The following is a 20685-nucleotide window of genomic DNA, read 5'->3' as shown; positions in this document are numbered from 1 at the left end:
TGAAAGGAGCTCTCTTTTTTTCGTAGGCGAAGTGCTTGCTCGATATTTTTTGGAGGATTTACGCGGCTCTCCGCTCAATAATTTAATTGTCCGTCCCTTAAATCTCCTAGTTGACCTATTCTAAATGCTTCTTCAACTAATCTTATTTTTTTATTATATCATGTTTTTCCGGATCATCTTCTTAATCTCCTCTAAAACTTTCTTCCTTTTTGCTGCTGCTCTTCTTGTTCTAGTCTTCTAGGGATTTTTTGAAGCATCTTCTTTCTTCCTGTGGCTTCTTTCTCAGCTTCTCCCTTGTCTTCATATCTTCATTTCACTTTGACTTTCAGTCGTAAATTCTACGTAATTCGACATACTAGAGTGATTGCCATATGACCGTGAAAGAATAGGCAAACTAATAGTTAGTAGTAGACTCTAAACCAATGATTTTCTTTTGTTCTTTATCAACTATTACAAACTAAATGGTCTATTTTCTTTCACGGTCATATGGCAATCACTCTATGATACAAGCTGAAACTCATCCTCTCAAAATGAAATTCATTTATTTTCTTATCTAAAGCTGACAGAATCTGTCAAAACTCATCGCACCCATGTTTAATTTCCTTAATACACCCACATCTGCGACCTGCATCAAGAATAAAAACGTTTCCTTTCAGTGAAGTTAGCTTTGTTAATAGGTCTGGTTTCAATTTGAGTCCTTGCCTAGGTGTTAAAAGATCACTAATTCTCATACTGAGTTCACTTACAGACCTTATGATTCATGTTTCTGAGGACAGCAAGACCTTCAAACAGCAGGATATAACGGAAATATTTAAACAACGAACACAAAATATGTTAAAATCTCGTAAGAAAATAGTAATTAGTTTTTGAGCGGGGCTTTTCAATTAAATCATTATCATACCTTTTTATAAAAACAGTTTGTTTAATTTGTTTAAAATTGCACACAAGTTTGATGTGAAGTTCGTAGACTGCGTTTTCGCAGCGTCTAATGTAGGACAAGTTAACAAATTTGGTTTTTCCCGCTCAAACAAATATATCATGGCGCGCCAAGAGGTTCTACATTTTCTACATTCAAAACAACATTTCCCATCGAAACTTTATCAGTAACACTTTTTAAAAGATTACCTAAAAGAGTACAGCTCTGTAGAGAAAGAATCCACGATCATATTGTGCAAAGCTATGGGATTTTATTGCAATTATAGGTCCAAAATAAATTCTAGATTAAATATTATCATTGGCGCCAAAAGATTCATATTAACAGCTTTTCCTTAGTGGCATGCCTTGTCTATCGTGTAAGCTTTCAAGAATGCGGAGATCTTGTTACAGTTCCGCTTAGGGCTGATAAAAGTCTGGCCAGCAGTGAGTGACGATTCATTACGACGCTCAGCTTCGACCTCGGTGCGTGCAAGGATCTACCGAACATATTGGTCCTCAAATTTTTTATTTCTCGACTTGGGAAAAGTTTATAGATTTGATTTTACTGAGATAAGATGATGCTTTCGTTGTGGTATGTGTTCGCTTGTCTAACATTTGCTGCTGGCGAAGGTATGGATTTTGCATTTTTGTTTGCTCAAATTACGAAAGTATCGTGAGGTGAAGGTTTTGGTACAAGCCAGTTTTCCCGCCTGAATATTATTTTAACGCAAGCTAAAAATTTATCATGTATATATTACGCGTCTTGACTACAAAAATTCTGCAAAAATTACGATAGTCTCGGGAGGTGAAGGTTTTGATTCAAGCCAGTTTTCCCGCCTGAATGTTATTTAACACAAGCTAAAGATTCATCATGTTTATATTACGCGTCTTAACTGCAAAAAGTATTTGTAGTATTGAGCGAAGAGTGTGCCAGGAAACAGCTCACTGCCGGCTAAAGGACTTCTTTATTTTGCGCGCTTGAAAAATATTAATTGTGGTCACCGTAAATGACGCTATTGGGATTAAAGAAACCGTAGTGACGTAAAATAACTTTTAGCATGTTGTCTAAGTAGTACTTGTTTTGGTTGTGTATTTTTTAAGAGTCTTTGAAAGAGTCGATTATTCGAGAGCTGAAGGAGTTAGCTGATGCAGCCGATGACCCTCAAGCATGGAAGAGCGACCCTCAAGCATGGAAGAGCGACCCTCAAGCATGGAAGAGCGACCCTCAAGCATGGAAGAGAGACCCACAAGCATGGAAGAGCGACCCTCAAGCATGGAAGAACGACCCTCAAGCATGGAAAGAAGACTCTCAGGCATGGAAGAACGACCCTCAGGCATGGAAGAACGACCCTCAGGCATGGAAGAACGACCCTCAAGCATGGAAGAGCGACCCACAAGCATGGAAAGAAGACTCTCAGGCATGGAAGAACGACCCTCAGGTATGGAAGAACGACCCTCAGGTATGGAAGAACGATCCTCAAGCATGGACGAACGACCCTCAGGCATGGAACAACGACCCACAAGCCTGGAAGGACGACCCTCAAGCATGGAAGGACGACCCTCAAGCATGGAAGAGCGACCCTCAAGCATGGAAAGAAGACCCTCAGGCATGGAACAATGACCCACAAGCATGGAAGAACGACCCTCAAGCATGGAAGAACGACCCTCAAGCATGGAAAGAAGACCCTCAGGCATGGAAAGAAGACCCTCAGGCATGGAACAACGACCCTCAGGCATGGAACAATGACCCACAAGCATGGAAGAACGATCCTCAAGCATGGAAGAACGACCCTCAAGCATGGAAGAGCGATCCACAAGCATGGAAGGACGACCCTCAAGCATGGGAAACGAATCCTAGAGCAGATGAAGACACAGACCAAGACATTGAAAATGAATCTTTAAATAAATACGAAGATGGTAGGTAGCTGACATTATATTATTTTAGATGGATTGTATGGATGCTCAAATTGATTTACTTTCCCTAAAACGGAACTCTTTGAGAACTAGCCGTCAGTTACTGATTAAGTTCCTTGGATTTGGCGGGAAATTTCTCGCCAAAACCGCGCGCGCGGCCGGTCGCTGAGTCGTTACAGGTTATCACTGATCTCAGTAACACTCTCTTTTCTTGCAGAAGATGAGAAGACAATGGATGAAGTACAAAACTCCCCTCACTTTTACCGGCCGCCTAAACGTAAGTTAAGTTATTTAAGCAATAAAAAGTATATTCTATTTTTGTCTCGCAAGTTTTCCATATGGTTTTCTGTTACATATTCTATTTTTAAGGTCTTGGGTTATTTAAAATGTTGGTTGTGTTTGTGTTTAACATGGAACAAGGCAAGCCCTTGGCTTACGTGCTTTTACTTAGTAATCAAATCCGACATCACTGACATCGTTGACAAACTATTTCGATAATATGCTAAATCAAAGGCAAGTGGCATATGGTAAGAAAGGTGAATATATGACAATGTAGCAATTGACAGTCATGTAATGAAGGGTAAGATATGTAAAGGGGTGCTGAGGTCAATGTAGAGTCAACTACCATATGGCACTATATGGTGAAAATGGTGTGTATATGACAGTATAGCAATTGACAGTCATGTAATGAAGGGCTAAATACGTAAAGGAATGCATGTTGTGGTCAATGTAGAGTCACCTACCATGTGGCACTATATAGTGAAAATGGTGTGTATATGACAGTATAGCAATTGACAGTCATGTAATGAAGGGTAAGATATGTAAAGGGGTGCTGAGGTCAATGTAGTGTCACCTACCATAAAGTAATTATGATATTTTCTCGTATTCATTTAAGGTCGCATCCATGTTCGTCTTGTTGGTGGCAAAACATTAAACGAGGGAAGAGTCGAGGTGTTTTATCGAGGACGATGGGGGACCATTTGTGATGATTTCTGGGATAAACGCGACGCTGCGGTGGTTTGTAGGCAGCTTGGCTTCCCTGGAGTGAGAGCAGCCCATGGGATGGCGAGGTACGGAGAAGGGAGAGGTAGAATATGGATGGATAACGTAGCGTGTAAAGGTCGGGAGAGTAATATTGGTTTGTGTAGACATTCTGGATGGGGAAGACATAATTGTCGTCATAATGAAGATGCTGGAGTCAAGTGTATGCCGAGAAGAAGTAATACGAAGGGTAAGGAGTTGTCTTTATCACCTAGGATAACCATCCATCAATCCATTCATCCATGCATCCATCCCTCCATCCCTCCCTCCCTCCATCCCTCCATCCATCCATCCATCCATGCATTCCTCCCTCCCTCCCTCCCTCCCTCCTCCTTCCATCCATCCCTCCCTCCCTCCCTCCCTCCCTCCCTCCATCCCTCCATCCCTCCATCCCTCCCTCCATCCATCCCTCCATCCATCCATCCATCCCTCCCTCCCTCCCTCCCATATCCATCCATCCATCCATCCATCCCTCCCTCCATCCATCCATCCATCCCTCCATCTATCCCTCCATCCATCCATCCATCCCTCCATCTATCCCTCCATCCATCCATCCATCCATCCATCTCTGCGACAAATTAGCGCCTAAGCCACCCATTTCTATGTAATCAGAGTATTATATTCCGCCCGTATGGGAAGTATGGATGTTTCATTGGTGAAAGTGTTCATTCATTCATTTCTTTTTTCCCAGTTCACGTACGTCTCGTCGGTGGTAATTCTCGTAACCAGGGTCGTGTAGAGGTACTATTCCGTGGTCGCTGGGGAACAGTATGCGATCACTTCTGGGGCAGAAACGACGCTAACGTAGTCTGTCGTCAGCTCGGATACCCCAGGGCTCTGGCAGCTGTTGGAGGAGCACGGTTCGGCCAAGGAAACGGAACTATCTTGATGGATAATGTCAGGTGTAATGGCAGAGAGACCAACATTGGAATGTGTAGATTTGCTGGATGGGGAAAGCACAACTGTCGCCATAGCAACGACGCTGGTGTCACGTGTCAGCCAAGGCAGCCAATCCGTAAGCTGAATTCATTGCAAACATTTTGAATCATATTAACATTGTCACGCATTTCTGTTTGTCACAGAAGTTTATCTGTCACGCGATGAGGCTCAACATGCATGAATTGATAGGCTTTCCTTTCCTTTTCAGGTACGTATCGTCTATGCGAACACCGTAGCGGGATTCTCAGATGTCCCGCGGGACGAAAACTATGGATCGTCTATGCCAACTACGGGCGTACCACAGGGAAAGCGGTCTGTCCACACAAGAGCATGCGCACCATTAATTGTCGCTCGCCTTTCTCGACTCAGTTAATACGCTGTGCATGTCACGGGAAGACCTCGTGTAATCTGTACGCGAAGAATGAAGTGTTTGGGGATCCCTGTGCTGGGACTTTTAAATACATAGAAGTTAGATTCAGATGTGCTTGATAATAACACGTCACCACATATAGCGTTTCAGAAGAGAATGCTGAATACAGTCAAACCTTGTTAATACGGAGATAGAGGACAGGAACTGAAGTGTTCGTACAAGTGGGGATCGGCTGTAAATTGCAATTTTAATCTTTAAAATCAGATCCTTTTAGAAACTAGCTTAAAAATCAGTTCCAGGGGCGGATCCAGGGGTTTAAAAAGGGGTGACTAGTCACCCTTCTTTTGCTCAAATTTCTCAGTATATCGTTAGTAACAGTCACCCCCCCTTATCCTCGCGTTCCTTGTACAACCTTTGTAATAGTCGCCCCTCCACCCTCCCCTTTCCTTGAATTCCTAGTATAACTTTTGTGTAATAGTCGCCCCCACCCCCCCCTCCGCCACCTTCTAAAATTCTTGTGTCCGCCCCTGAGTCCATGTTGTGTGTGTACGTAGTCATCCATCTCGTTTCATAAAAATAGATAACACTTTTGTTACTTTTGATTTCATATTCCAAGATGGCATTGTGCCCAGTGTTAGTAGTCTTCTACATTGATAGGTTTGTCACGCAGCGTTTCTCTTGAGTTATAGACACCTCCGGCATGAAGATTTCTTTTCTTGTTTCTGGGAAGTCCTGGCACAACTTATATTCACATATATTTCAGTTCGGCTTACGTCAATCATAGAAATGCTAATTTTAATTCTTGTAAATTTGTTGAAAAAATTAATGTGAGCGTTTTAGGAGTAGGGTTAGATAAACAGGGTGGAAATATTATTCGAATATTAAAACATTATCTTGATTTCAAGTGAAAAAAATATTACAATCGACTGGTTTGATTATAAAATGATGACCGAGAGGGTGAAGGAGACTGGGCATGAATGAAGGAGGAATGTGGCTTTTGTTTTTCTTTGGGTCTCTGTGAAGTTTTCAGGTGATTTCCATCAATATTGAGTATCGTAGTAAAGTATCCACTTACTAAAAATGGGGGAAATGCCACGAACATTTTTTTTAATATAAAAAATCGTACGAGCATAAGCCGGGGTTCGATCTCGCGTCCACAAAAAAAAAAAAAAAAAAAATGGAAGAAAAGAAAAGAAAAGAAGAAGAAAAAAGAAGAAATCGATTCCACTGTGCCATACCCCCGAGACATCCGCAGAGCTGAGGCGGCGTATGGACTTCGGACCTGACGGCGATTAAATCCTTCTGCCCTTGGGTGTACGAATTACGCAAGAAAATGTTCTAGCCGGAGCATCAGGGGAGAGACCAGCCGGCCCCCAGACCATAAGCAGCTAGTCCCTTGCACTCTGCAACGCACGGAATCTGAGAAAAATTGATGTTAAAAAGTCTAGTCTATTCGGTGCATTGTTTTCTCAGCTATTGTTATGCTAATTCCATGGAACCGTGGCCGAGTGGAAAAAACTTGGGCACAAGAGAAGTCAAGCCGGTTGAGGGAGGTTAGTAACTGGATGGGTGACCTAAAGCTTAACATTTGTCCTCAAAGGTATGTCTTGTTCTTTTTTTTTTCTTTTTTTTTTACGTTAAAAATTTTAACTGTTTCTAGAATTCGTTTTGCGTTAAAACCATCGCATTTTAAAATGCGTGCCCGAATTTTTTGTGCAAAAATAAAATAAATTTCGAACTCTTCGAAAATCCAACTAAGCTCCTCTAAATCTCAGACCCTCTCTACCCCATTGAAATTCCAACACACCTCCATGGGGAGGGGGTTGGGGGGACTGAGGATATTTTCTGGTACTACACGATCATTACCCTCTCCAGACCGGCCTCCCCACCCCTTGAAAATTTCATTCCTCTTCCGTGGCGAAGGTAGCGTTATTTTCTGACCAAAGGTAGCCCCAAATTTTAATTTTTCACTATGTCATTTTTTATTAGGTGTGATTCACAAAGGCCGAAAGGAAAAGACAAGGACAGTAGGAAGGTAGGCCAAACTTTCTTTACGGTGTGGGGACCTCTGTGACATATATAATGTCATACTTGGCTCTTTAGATAATCTTTGTTGGAAAGGTAACAGGAAAAGTTTTTTTTTTAATCACACTTTTTCTTTTACTTTTTCCTGTTACGCGTACGTTAAAAATACCAAATTACTTCCCATCGATTACGTCCATTAGCTATTAAAAACAACTGTTGTATATCATTAGCCCCTTGATGACAAGTCATTAACGCTAGCCTTCTCGTGTTACCTTAAGAGGAACATTTCTTGAGAAGCGAAAACTTTCATTGCAACAGTCTCTGCACGGACGCTCAAGCTCTCTTCAGAAATGAAACTGCAGATTTTCTTAGCTTCTGCTCTGGCGTTTCTCCTCAGGACTTCAGCTCTCCAACATGGTAAGCTTAATAAAAATACCTTGATTTATAGATAAATATCAAGTACTTGGAATATTTTAAATATTTTTTATAACCGTTTTTAGAAATACCGAGGCAAATTTGAATTCAATTTATAAGTCCTCCTGTTTTTTTAAAAAAACCTTAGCTCAAGAAATTCAGATATTGAGCTAGTGAAGTTGTTAAGGAATGATTTTAGATATTTAAAAATCTAAAGTAAAATTTTCTGCGTAAATACGTTGAGGAATTGTGTTATCGCAAAACCAACTTCATTGGAATGGACTTGGCTTCACATGTCACGGCAGAGTTTCAGGTTAGGGCTCTCCTTTCCTTCGAGGGTTTTTCTCCCAGAACTTTCCGGTTTTTCTTCCTCCACAAAACCTACCTAGTTGGGAATTAGCCATGCTCGACTTGCTAAGATCAGCCCAGAGGTTATTTCGGGGTTTTGATAAAATTTCAGGTCTACTTCAAATAGTATACTCGCTTCAAATAATATACTCGCTAAGAATGCTTAAAATCCTGCAAGTTAAGTTAAAGCGTTCTCTTTCTCGTTGCTATCTTAAAGGGTATTTGATTTTGTAGTTTAGAAATCCCCGAGCTTTGAAACCATTAAGTTCACCTCAACGCTGCTCATCTCTTACATGAACCGACTCACCACACATCGAGTTCATGCACAGGCACGACAAAGGAAACTCATTTTTTCCTGATTCAAGCAGGATATCTGTCAACATGGATTACTAGCCCTGTACTTTATGAAAATAAACAAACAAAGAAGACTTTTTACGGCTTAACTAACTATTTAATTAGCCCTAGAAAAAACGCTTACGAGACATAAAATACCATTTAGGAATTTTACAAAGCGGAATTTCTATTTTTAGCTATTATTACAACTGTGTGGTCCTTTAGGTAAAGTTTTCTTAAGAATTAGAAAAAAAAGTAAAATGTTATCAAACCGGCTCGAAAACACGTTTAGACTTGTCAGGGAAATAAGTCGGCTTTTAGAACAGGGAAAAAATTTTAATACATTTTTTAACGTTTTGACATCGACAGATTTTATGACGTCATTCAAGGATGTGACGTCACTTGACGTCAGCAACGAGGATCGAGGTAAGATAGAAAGACTTGAGCCTGCGTTGCTCACCGCAAACCACCGAACCTCACAGCCTCAAAAAAATATAAATAAATAAATAATCGAAAATGTACACGGTAGACCATTATAATATGGACAATTATGATATGGTTTAATTTGTGCCTCTATTTGCCATGGTACTAGTGCTTGATACTCTTGCACCCTTGGTTGTCCGACGGTTGCATGTGATGGCAGCCATGACAAGAGGCACGACAATGGAGAATCAGTTTTCCCCAGGGGAAACTGATCATGAATTCTTTCTCATGTCAATCAGATTCGACCTGATGCATTGTTCCTGCGTCCTGTCATGGCTGCAATCATGTGATGGTATAAAGTCTCTATTGTAGTGTTTCACAGCCACTCCTCCTTCTCAAATCATTCCGTTGAGTAGTACATTTTTTTTGTTTGAAGTGTCGAAGGATACATTGATTTAAAAGTGTAGGATTAAAGAATTTATTCCCCAAAGATTTGGTATGATGCAATTCATTGATACGAACTCTGAATCAGTGTACAGCAAGGTCTACAAGAGCAGAGAACATTCTCCTTTAAACTTGGTCTAACGCTTTGCTACTTCAAGTTAAACTACACAAATTTGTCCGTAATAACACAAATCCTTTTTACGTCTTCCTTCTTAATACATAAGTATTAAGAATGCATAAGTTCGATGAGAATCAAAGCTGGTGTTCGAGTGTGCAATCGCCTCTCACTTCTTGGGTCTCAGGTTCGATTCCTGGTCATCACATGTGAGTAGAGTTCGTAAGGTCTCTACCTTGATTCGAGGGTTTTGTCTGGGTTCTCCCGCAGTACTGGGCAACCCAAAACGCTAAATTCCAATTCGATCTGTGAGTTTGCCGTGCGCTAACTTTGTTAAGCTCAGAAGTTGTTTCACATGCATCCATGCTTGCCGCGGTTTCTTTTTTAGTTTTCTGTTTTCTATAGCTAACTCTAGGCAATCTTGTTTTGTAGAACTCGAACGTTTGATGGATTTAACTGATCATGAGCTTAGCAGTGAAGGTGAGTTGTTGACCTGAGGTTTGTCCTTCTAGGTAAAAAATGCAGTTGAATGATAATTAATGACTGAAGACGATGTGGTGGTGAGAAAGTTGATGTTTATTCCCGATGACGATAGTAATGTCGATATGATAAGCGGATGGTGATGTTGGTGACGATGGTGATGAGGGTGATGATGATGTTGGTGATGATGATTGATGATGATGATGATGATGATGATGAACGATGTCACTGATTCACAGCACAAAGACTACAGTGTTACAGCTGCGCCAGCACAGAATCATGGGAAGACTGCGAACACAACCAAATCCTAGTTGGATGTCCCAAAGCCTCGACCCGATGTATCACTGGATCTATTACACTCAAGAAACCCCATGGTCCAATGATTACTGAATACTTCAAAAGTTGCGTGTCTACAGAAAAATGCTCCACCCAGCACTTCCCAGCATGCTTAGCAGGGTCTAAAGAATCTGCGCAGTGCTCAATAGATTGTTGTGACCAGAGATACTGCAACAAAGACGTCTACCAAGGGCCAGGCATGGGTAAGTAAGATCGACTCCAGATGTTCTTGGAACGGAGTGGGTCCAGGGATAACAAATCAAATATATTGTGAGACGTTATCGATTAAATTTGGAAACTGAATTCAGCGTAGAATTCTCGAGGTGCATGTTACGTCATAGCCGCCATGTTGGTTGACGATAACAAAGCACTCCCCATTAGCTTCTCTTGTTAGATCAAACAACATAGCGGCTGTTTCATTATCATTTATTTCTCAAGGGATTTTTCGGTCACGTGGCTGAACTTCAAGAATATGTGGTTATGATGCTCTCTTTTGTTTTGCCAATAGCTTTCAAGGGTGGCCAAAGAAATGATTTCATGCAACTTAAAGAGACAGAAAATAAAAGTAAGTGACATTTTAAAATACGCTCTACGCACACCTCTATAGCTAATCGAAGAGCGAGTGCGTCCGTTCCTAATTTTAATGTGTCCATATCCATCCATCCTACCATTAATTCGTTTTCTCTTTCATTTATTTAGTTTTTTATTCATTCTTCCTTTCACTTTTCTTTCTTTTTTTTTTTTTTATCCCGGCATTGCTTTCTTTCTTTTTTCCTCATTCATCCCTCCCTCCCTCCCTCCCTCCCTCCCTCCCTCCATCCATTCATTCTTATTCATCCATCCATCCATCCATCCATCCATCCATCCATCCATTCATTCTTATTCATTTGTTCTTATTCTTTCCTTTGTTAAGGGCAATTATCCTTCAACTGTCAACCACCATGTTTAATCTACGCCACCGTCACCCAGATCAACGGCATCGAGTTACAAACCTCCCGAAAAGTACAAGGAATGACGTCACTTAAAGACGTCAGAGCCATCGACGTTGACATGGCAACACAGAGCCTGTACTGGAGTGACAAGAGCGAACATGTGATCAAAAGATCGAATCTCCTTAGTGGAGCTACTGAGGTTGTAATTGGAGGAGAGAGTGGTGTTTATGATGGAATAGCTGTAGAGTGGGTTGGGAGATTATTGTACTGGACCGATTTGGCGCACAAGAGGATTGGAGTGGCGAAGCTTGATGGCTCGTCCAGGAAAACTATCATCGACAAGAATATAGACAAACCACGAGCTATTGTAGTGGAACCAGAACAAGGGTAGGAACTAGATATTGGATATTGGATGGATGGATGGATGGATGGATGGATGGATGGATGGATGGATGGATGGATGGATGGATGGAGGGAGGGATGGAGGAGGGAGGGATGGATGGATGGATGGATGGATGGAAGAGAAGGGAAGATCTGATATTTATCTCTTACCATTAACACGTATTTCATTTCTGAATTTCCCTTTTATTCCCACTTCATACAGAATCCTCTTCTTCACCGACTGGGGAGCAGCACCTCGCCTCGAACGATCATCTCTATCCGGCCAGTATCGTCGTGTTCTCATCTCTACAGGAATAAGTTGGCCAAATGGACTAGTCATCGATTACCCCAACAAGAAACTCTACATCTGTGAATCATACCTTGATCGTATAGAGTCAATAAACTATGACGGCTCTAGTAGGCGTGTTCTGTACAGTGTACCCAACATCCACCCATTTGATCTTGCTCTGTACGACTCCACCCTATTCTGGGGTGACTGGCAAAGTAGGTCGATAGAAAAGGTTGACGTTATTACTGGAAAGAGACTGCCAGGAAGTGGTGTGGTTTCTGAAGATAAGGTGTTGGGAATGGCTGTGTTAGGCAAGGCTAGACAGCCTCGAGGTAGGTATCGTTTGGTGCCTCCTCTTCTCTTCTCTTCTCTTCTCTTCTCTTCTCTTCTCTTCTCTTCTCTTCTCTTCTCTTCTCTTCTCTTTTCTCTCTCATTTCGTCTTGTCTTGTCTTCTTTCTCTCATTTCGCCTTGTCTTATCTTAGTATTCTGGGTATTTCATTTTTTAGTAACATCTCGCTGTTCTCTCGGTAATGGCGGATGCAGCCATCTTTGCTTTACAACTGGAATACGAACACGTGTCTGTGGCTGTCCTAACAATGTAACACTATTGGCAGATCAGAGAACATGTGACCTGGGTAAGAATAAACTAAATTAATTTAACGCTTAATTGGTTTTCGCCTGGGCCAATCAGAATGCTTCAGTAATCATACTTTATCTAGATAAAGAAAAGTCTCACTAAATTACTATGGACGTAATGTTTTCCAATTTCAGACCACGTATATGTCATTTTCTTGAGAATAAGATTCTTTGTTTGAGTTGTATCAATATTCATGTGTCTTCTCATGTGCAACCGTTAACAAAGAAATGATACTCTAAGGAATGACACGTGATCTGTGGGAAAACATTACGCCCAAGTTATAAAGAGGTAGAAATCTATTCGTAATCGTTTCTGGTTTTTTTCGTCACTCTAATTCAAACTGGTTAGAGCGGTGCTCCGGGGTCATAAAAAAGTCTGCCAAATTCGCCTTCACATTGCTTTCAGTTCGACCCCCCCGTTTAGCTTTTGAACTATTATCTAAGTATATTCTGGTATAACGTTTGTAGGAGTAACAACAACAGCAAGCAAGGTGTCAACGGCTACAACTGTATTACCAAGCACTACAGGACTTTTTACGACTGAACTAACTACAGTAAGACAAACTACGACAGAACAACATACAACTGAAACAACAACAGAACGACACACAACTGAACCAACTACAGAACAACACACAACTGAACCAACTACAGAACAACACACAACTGAACCAACCACAACAATGCTACCTATAACAACTGAAACGACAACTATGCCAACTACGAAGCCACCAACGACAACGCAAAAACCAACAACAGAAGCAAAAACAACACAGAAGACAACACAAACACAAACACAATCTACAACAACAACAGCCGCAACGACCACAAAAGAAACAACTACAATACTACCAACAACTCATCGCCAAAGTAAGTAATATTTTTCTTTTTTTTATATATATGAAAATAAACCTGGTTTTACAAAATACAGCACAGCGCGTTTTATCTGTCCCCGTTTATAAAATTCTTCTTTATTTTGTCACGTTTTACTAGCTGTTACATCGCCACCTAGTACGAAAATACGTCTAGCAAATGGCGACTCTCCCACTGAAGGGCGCGTAGAGATTCAACACAATGGAAAATGGGGGACTATCTGTGATGATTACTGGGACCTACGAGATGCTGCTGTAGTGTGTCGTATGCTTGGATTCCCAGGTACGCAATATATCAACCAGAACTTGATAAAAGACATCCTACTTTATTCTTGGAGTGCACGTTACGTCATAGCCGTCATGTTGGTTGATGATAACAAAGCATTACTCATTAAGCTTCTCTTGTTAGTTCAACCAACATGGCGGCTGTTTCATTGGTATCCTCCTATTCTTGGGGTGCACGTTACGTCATAGCCGTCATTTTGGTTGACGATAACAAAGCATTACTCATTAAGCTTCTCTCGTTTGATCAACCAAGATGTTTCACTGTCATTTATATCTCAAGGGATTTTTCGGTCAAATAGCTGTACTCCAAGAATACTAGGCGTCATTTTTTTCTGGTTCGGATTTGCTCTATCTGCTTCTGCTGCCAAGATAACTGAAGCCATCTATTCCTTTTCTTCTCACTTTCTTTCTTTCTCTTTACTATGATGTTAAAAAATCTGATTTTTTAATGATATTAGAGGCCATCGCTGCGTTCAGTGACGCATATTTTGGTCCTGGGCGAGGAAGAATATGGCTGGATGATGTACACTGTCTGGGACACGAGGCCGATATCAGCCAATGTGCTCATCATGGCTGGGGGTCCAATAACTGTAGACATAGTGAAGATGCTGGTGTCAAGTGCCGACCAGTAAATACTCCAAAACCTGGTAAATATTTAGAAGTATTTCTTTTTACCGTAAGTTGTGTACAATGAAATATATTAAGGACGTTCTTGCTTGGTACCGCAAACTGTAGTTCAAAATCAGGCGTTTTTCGTCATACTTTTGACATTTAGCAAGGCGTCATAACAAAGTTGTTGCTGGAAAAGCCGCCATATTGAATTTCTTTGAGTGCTTCTCCGTGTTTGCGGGCGTGTTTCTGGGCCTGATCGATCATACGCAGCCATACTGATATAACTACCGAATTAGAGTTATTATTTTGATTTTAATTTCTAATGTCCTTAGCCTTGCCTGTCCGATTGGTCAGCGGTCGAAACCAGCGCGAGGGTCGAGTTGAAGTCTTCCACGCTGGTCAATGGGGTACCATCTGTGATGATCTGTGGGACAAAGCAGACGCTGATGTCGTTTGTCGTATGCTCGGATACCCCGAGGCTATTGTAGCTACGCACCGCGCAACGTTTGGACAAGGAACTGGGAGGATTTGGATGGATAATGTGCAATGTCAGGGAAATGAATGGAGTTTAGAGGAATGTACGCGACTGAACTGGGGTAACAATAACTGTCAGCACTCAGAGGATGCCGGGGTTATATGTCGACCTGTACCATACGCGACAACAATACCACCGATTGTAACCACTTCTTCTGGTAAGTATCCATCCATCAATCCATCGATCCCTCCCTCCCTCCCTCCCTCCATCCATCCATCCAGTGAGAGTAATTCAATCAGTCTATCAATCACACCGTCATAAATACCTTTTCATAATACCTTCCTTCCATACCTTTCTTTGCCAGCTCCCGTACAAGGCTTCGCCATTGTCTGTCTCCCGCATTCAATGCACATCAGAATCTCCAGAAAGCAGCTCGCCAAAATGACGTCACTAAAACTGAACCCAGGGCTACTCCACTTGAACGACCCTTCGTGTGGTGCTTCTAAAGTCAGCGATACGCATGTCACATTCAGCACACCGCTGGACGCCTGTGGCACTGTACGCAGACGAGATGGCGACTCATTAACATTTACAAACAAAGTTTACAGCCAGTTTTTACCAGAATCTTTCAAAAGGGTGTTCCGACCTCCGCCTCTAACGTTTCCTTTCAAATGCTCTTATTCAAGGATCACACCACGTGACCATATATACGCGCCTCCAAATGCGCATGCGTATAAACACATCGAACAGTGGTGAAGTCTTGATTCGTAATTAATGTAGATTTATGGCGATTTATTTATGTAGATTTTTTGATAATTTTAAAACAATTATATACTCTTATACTAAATTTTTTAATATCATTATGCCAAAATTAAAGAATTAGAGTGCAAACGATTAATCCGTGAAATACTAATTAGTAAATAGTACAAAATAGTGCTAGTTAAACAATAGAAAACAATGGAATTTGCATGAAATTGTGCTATTTAGTATTACCAAAGTTTCACGGTTATATTGTTTGCACTCTACTATAAATTGCTAAGTTTTCTCATTGAATAAATCAAGTAGATGTAGAAATAAAAGAACGTACAAGTTTGCATTTTCAAACATGCTAAAACGATTTTTAAAACGCTAGTGTATTTTTTGTTACAAGTTTTTGCTTCAACATTCCCCCTGACGTTTTTCCGATATAGTTTCTTTGCATACAACTGATTGTCGAAGCCCAAAGTTTTCGGCTTGATCAGTTTGTTTTCATTTTTCTGCAGTAGTAAATCTAGTTTACACGAAATCAATGATCAATGTCGACAATACATGATAAATCGACAATTTTTTCCCTGAATTGTTTTGCTCAAAATATGGGGGAAAACAATTAGCTACAATTAAAAATGGATTAACGCGCTTGATGTCCTTGAAACAACTCTGCTTTATATCGTATAGTTAATAATTCTCATTGTTTATCGCTTCGCTACACAAGCGTGAAATTATGAATCAAAAATGGCGGTCATTCCTAGACAGGTATTTATTAATACAGTTCGAGTTTCGCGCTTATTCGTAGAAGACGGCGAAGAGCGAGGGCTGACAAAATGGCTGGAGCCGTGTTCACTTATGCAGTAGTTTTACTCCTAGCTGGAGTAGTAAAAGGAATGCCTTCAGTAAATCTTGAAGGTGAGATAACTACTTCTTTGATTTGTTTTTGTTTGTTTAATGCAGGTTATATAAAGCTTAGTTTTCAGTTTAAAATTAGATTTACAATGTTATTGTAAATACTTTTATTTTTTGTGGTAATCACTTAAAATGATTGCTACAAAAAATAATAATTTGATATTCCGCTACGTTCTAAGCCTTAGAAAGAGCTTTTGCTTCTTCTTGAAATCTTTTTTTTTTTTTTTTGGTTTTCAGCGCTTGATTAACTATTATTAGTACAACTCGTGGGTTTCTCGCGCCGCGGCTTAGTAGCTCAAGAATATGTTGAAAATACACACACAATGAAGAATAATTTTAGGATTTTTGGACTGTCATGAGTGGATTCCTAAACATAAATATAAAATATTATATTCAAACAATGGCACTGCATGGAGCTTTTTTTTTCCGGCAAAAAAGTGTTAGCGTGACCGCCTACCGGAAACTTTATACACATTTTATTAGAAAAATAAGTTACGAAATTACAGCCGGAAACTGAGGAGAATTTCCATAAAAAAGTTTCCTCAGAGCTTTCGTTATCCCATACTTTTATGAATTTACAGAAATTAGTTGAGTCTCTTTTGTTTTTTTCACGTTCAAGATGGAAATAATATCATTATTGTTAATTTTCTAGCTAATTTGCATTTGAGCGCACATTTGATTAATCTGAGTTTTGGCGGGAAAATGTATCGAAAACGCAAAGCAAACGTAGCTCCTTGAAGCGAAGATGTTTTATCTCAAAATAGAGGCTTTAGTATATCTCTTACGCGAAAAATCAATATTAAGATATGAACCAGTTACTTCTTTGCGAGTGTTTATCTAAATTTCACTTGAATTTTGCTTAGTTTTGGCGGGAATGTTCACCAACTGGAACGACCTTTCCGATTTGAAAACAATGTCAAAAACCATATCTTACTCGTTTAGCTTTAAGTTAATTATTATTATAAATTTACTTCATAGAGCGGTATTCCTATGAGTGGGAAACGATACGGCAGATTCGTATCTAGATCTTACCGTAGTCGTAACTACGTGACGCTTTTTGGTTGGATGAAATACTGCGAGACAATGGGGAGTTATTTCAATGTTAAAGCATGTCGTACCGTGTACGGGCTGTAAGTCAGCACCGCAAGTTTGCCACTCATACGATAACCATTCTTATGAGAGGCCATTTTAATTTTACGGCATGGCGTACCCTGTACGTGCTGTAAATCATATTTCCCGCTCACGAAAAACCGTTCTATTTTGCTGTGATTGTTTAATAAGTTAAGGAAGATTAATCTTCAGATACAAATATTTTTTCCTCTCACAGAGTTGGCACTTGTCAATGAATGCACCGAATACAAAGAACTATCTTCACCCGACCGGTCGGTCGACTACACCAACGACGCGATCGATAAGTGCGACGCTGAGTTAGCTCCAGGATGGTATCGATTTACCAAATCTGCTGGATCCCACATGGTGACACAGTGTGTCTCACATCACCACTGCAGTGCGCTATATCCAGGATGGCTGAATGGTACGCACCCTGAGTTATATGAAGGAGTAGTTGGACGAACAGTGTGCTTTCAAAGCGACGAAAGCTGTTGCTATGGTTCTATGAAGGTCTTGGTTCGAAATTGTGGTGATTTTTTTGTGTATCTGCTGTTTGGAGTTCCTTGTCCTTTTCGGTACTGTGGGAGTCACACACCTCGGGAAACGGCTCTACCGCCTCCATTGAAACCCATACAAAGTGCGCAATCGACAGAAGCACCGACAGAAGCGCCAACAGAACCAACGACAGAACCGCCTGCATTAACGACCACACCGAGTGCACAGTCGACAGAACCACCTCCATTTCCATCTCCAAATACTAACAGATCGTTACCGAGTACGCGTCCAACAACGTTACCAATGTTTCCATCAGCTTTCAAGTCACATCGCATTTCAGGTGATTATAAAAAATGGTTTTGAGGTCAATATAAAACAAATTGCACAATGTACTATGAATGCATCGTTTGTTTAATTACTTGAGGCTGCGTGCGCGTATGAACTTGACGTCGTACACAATCAAGGGTAATAAAGCTGTATTCAACTTGCTTCTTACCTCTGGGGTCTCAGGTTTGATTCCTGGACTCAATATCATCACATGTCAAAGAGTTGTTAGATCTCTCCTTTGATTCGAGCGATTTTTTCTGGGTTGTCCTAAATTTCCTAAGTAAACAACAATTTATGATCCTCAAATGACTACAAATGTAGATTGGTAGTACGGTCGCTTATGTAACCAAAGAGCTTCCAGCTCTCGAATTTTCGTTTCTAATTTTGTGATTTGATTTCGTTATTAAAAGATGAGTGCCATGAGTACAGTCCGCTGACCGGTAAGAACAGATCTGCAGGCTATTACAATCCGTTCTATGCTACCGGCGATTATGAGCTTCCTACAGGCTGGTATAGATTCATGGGCGAAGCTGGTATGTAGAAGTCAAATTAACTTTATTTTCAATTTTAAGTTTCTCGAGGGGTTGATTTTTGTACTTGTAAATATGATGTAAGCTAGAGCCAAGAATGTAAAGCAAGGTTGTAAAGCAAGGTTGTAGAGCAAACGAGCAAACGAGCAAACGAGCAAACGAGCAAACGAGCAAACGAGCAAACGAGCAAACGAGCAAACGAGCAAACGAGCAAACGAGCAAACGAGCAAACGAGCAAACGAGCAAACGAGCAAACGAGCAAACGAGCAAACGAGCAAACGAGCAAACGAGCAAACGAGCAAACGAGCAAAATATATACAAAGATATGTGTGAGTCATCAAATTCTAAGGAATTCCTTTGTTTTTTTATTTATTTTTTCCCTAAAATCCTTTGAAATAATCTTCCCAGGAACCATGATGCCAAACAGCTGTGTACCCATATTCCATTGCGGCACACATGCCCCTGGTTGGCTGCTCGGTGGACACCCAAACGACGCCACAAACCACAGCGTTCATCGAACAGTATGCTTCCACTGGAAGGACGAATGTTGCTTCTTTAAAGTAGACATCTTAGTTCGTCGATGTGAGGGGTATTTTGTTTACAAACTACAGCAAAATGAATTTAAGTACCTACGCTACTGTGGTAATGGAATTCCGTAGCGTTGAGGTATAATAATGATGACAACGGCCACGGCTGTATTGGTTTCACTTGCGCATGCGCGTGACGTAGAAACGAAAAAAATAAAGCGTGCGCACCATTGACTATAAAAATATAAAACTCGTTAACACTTGTCACTGCGCTTATTAACAACGCTATTTTTTCATTTGGTGGCCTTAAATGCTATGATTTTATGAGAAGAAAAAGTAACAACTTGCGATTTGTTTCGATTCTGATTGGCTAACATCTTTCTTAGATCATCCTTCTGGAAGTGAGAACCGCTCGTCATTAGTCTAAGCACAAGCCAAGCAAAAGAAACTCTTTCAGATCCTTTCGATTCCGACGTGCTTCCGACGCGCTTCCGAGTCGGATTATGACTCTCTTTACTGGTTTTCACTTTGTCATAAAGTGCTTCCGACTCCAATTCCTTCGCTAGTGAAAACCAACCTTATTAAATATCCAATTACTGATTTCTTAATTTCAGAGCGCAAAAGAAAAGGCACTAAAATTCAATTTGCTCTAAATAGGGGGAAAATAGTGCAATGTCTTCTATTTTCTATTGTGTCATCCGTACAAGTACAAGAACTAGTACTAGTTATATAACTCAGTAAAGTTTCACGGATATTGGTTCTGAATCTAGTTTTTTAGAGAATTGGTTATAGATTTAAGAGTTAAAAGTGAAAAAGGTTCGTAATCTTAAGAGTAATTTATGAATGAATAGAAATGGTGGTTAATGAAATGTTGAAATAAAGGTTGACTGAACAGGCTTCTAAAGAGTTCCTTGCTAAGTTACTCCAAATATATATTATTTCAAATACCTTAAAAATATTTTTTGATTTTGTGCAGTAAATAATATACGTCACGCCTGGTTTTGCAAAACGCGTCTCACATGGGAAGGAGTGATGATGCGTACAAAAGTATCAGTGGCAGAATTGATAAACCGGGTATGCTGGTCATAGCAAGGGGTTAATCATCTATGGTTTAGGGGCCGACTCACCTGTCCCTTAGGCTTCGGCTGAGCTTCCTGATCAGTCTGTAAGTCCTCCGATAGCGGTGTCGGGGTCGAAATCTCCGGCGTAGCCGTAAAGGCTTCGCGCTGCCATACGAAGGTTCAGCACTCGATGTCTGGAGGTATGGTCCTAATTTTATAATCAATCAATTAAAAATCCATAAAAACTGAAACTACTTGAAAACTGTGAAAATTAGGAGAATTGCTCAACGAACCAACTTAAATTCAAAGAATACATGGCAGAGAAGTCGCTCTCAAATTGAAGTCCTTGAGAAACACTAGAATTAGGAACTGAAAGACGATGGAACAAAATGGAAG

General features: G+C 40.5%; 3 protein-coding genes across 3 annotated transcripts; all 3 read left to right on the top strand.

Moving 5' to 3' along the window:
* The first annotated feature begins 1351 nt into the window (after positions 1-1351).
* On the top strand, positions 1352-6095 carry LOC116291966 (uncharacterized). The gene is made up of 6 exons (XM_031699201.2): positions 1352-1545; positions 2017-2832; positions 3047-3106; positions 3725-4060; positions 4562-4885; positions 5018-6095. The coding sequence occupies exons 1-6, from the start codon at positions 1491-1493 to the stop codon at positions 5296-5298; spliced, it is 1872 nt and encodes a 623-aa protein (XP_031555061.1). The 5' UTR covers positions 1352-1490; the 3' UTR covers positions 5299-6095.
* Positions 6096-7466: 1371 nt separating this feature from the next.
* Positions 7467-15706, top strand: LOC116291965 (uncharacterized). Its single transcript, XM_089024682.1, has 13 exons — positions 7467-7621; positions 8669-8725; positions 9714-9761; positions 10001-10300; positions 10606-10662; positions 11011-11416; positions 11634-12031; positions 12207-12335; positions 12805-13206; positions 13330-13491; positions 13952-14140; positions 14438-14797; positions 14945-15706. Exons 1-13 carry the CDS (start codon positions 7555-7557, stop codon positions 15334-15336), a joined length of 2967 nt encoding a protein of 988 aa, XP_088880808.1. The 5' UTR covers positions 7467-7554; the 3' UTR covers positions 15337-15706.
* Positions 15707-15908: 202 nt separating this feature from the next.
* LOC116292909 (uncharacterized) lies at positions 15909-20125 on the top strand. Its single transcript, XM_031700256.2, has 4 exons — positions 15909-16242; positions 17567-18184; positions 18582-18704; positions 19110-20125. Exons 1-4 carry the CDS (start codon positions 16161-16163, stop codon positions 19358-19360), a joined length of 1074 nt encoding a protein of 357 aa, XP_031556116.2. The 5' UTR covers positions 15909-16160; the 3' UTR covers positions 19361-20125.
* Positions 20126-20685: the final 560 nt, after the last annotated feature.

Source organism: Actinia tenebrosa, unplaced genomic scaffold (genome assembly GCF_029948245.1).
Source record: "Actinia tenebrosa isolate PJP-AT-01 unplaced genomic scaffold, QUT_ActTen_1.0 PGA_scaffold9__36_contigs__length_13948895, whole genome shotgun sequence".
Lineage (NCBI taxonomy): Eukaryota > Metazoa > Cnidaria > Anthozoa > Actiniaria > Actiniidae > Actinia > Actinia tenebrosa.
This window is presented reverse-complemented; position numbering and strand designations above follow the sequence as displayed.

Coding starts and splice junctions, on each gene's coding strand:
- LOC116292909 (XM_031700256.2), top strand. CDS start 16,161: ATGGCTGGAGCCGTGTTCACTTATGCAGTAGTTTTACTCCTAGCTGGA. Junction 16,243..17,566: donor GCCTTCAGTAAATCTTGAAG/GTGAGATAACTA, acceptor TTCCTCTCACAG/AGTTGGCACTTGTCAATGAA. Junction 18,185..18,581: donor CAAGTCACATCGCATTTCAG/GTGATTATAAAA, acceptor CGTTATTAAAAG/ATGAGTGCCATGAGTACAGT.
- LOC116291966 (XM_031699201.2), top strand. CDS start 1,491: ATGATGCTTTCGTTGTGGTATGTGTTCGCTTGTCTAACATTTGCTGCT. Junction 2,833..3,046: donor TTTAAATAAATACGAAGATG/GTAGGTAGCTGA, acceptor CTTTTCTTGCAG/AAGATGAGAAGACAATGGAT. Junction 4,886..5,017: donor TCAGCCAAGGCAGCCAATCC/GTAAGCTGAATT, acceptor TTTCCTTTTCAG/GTACGTATCGTCTATGCGAA.
- LOC116291965 (XM_089024682.1), top strand. CDS start 7,555: ATGAAACTGCAGATTTTCTTAGCTTCTGCTCTGGCGTTTCTCCTCAGG. Junction 7,622..8,668: donor GACTTCAGCTCTCCAACATG/GTAAGCTTAATA, acceptor TGACATCGACAG/ATTTTATGACGTCATTCAAG. Junction 14,141..14,437: donor AGTAAATACTCCAAAACCTG/GTAAATATTTAG, acceptor TAATGTCCTTAG/CCTTGCCTGTCCGATTGGTC.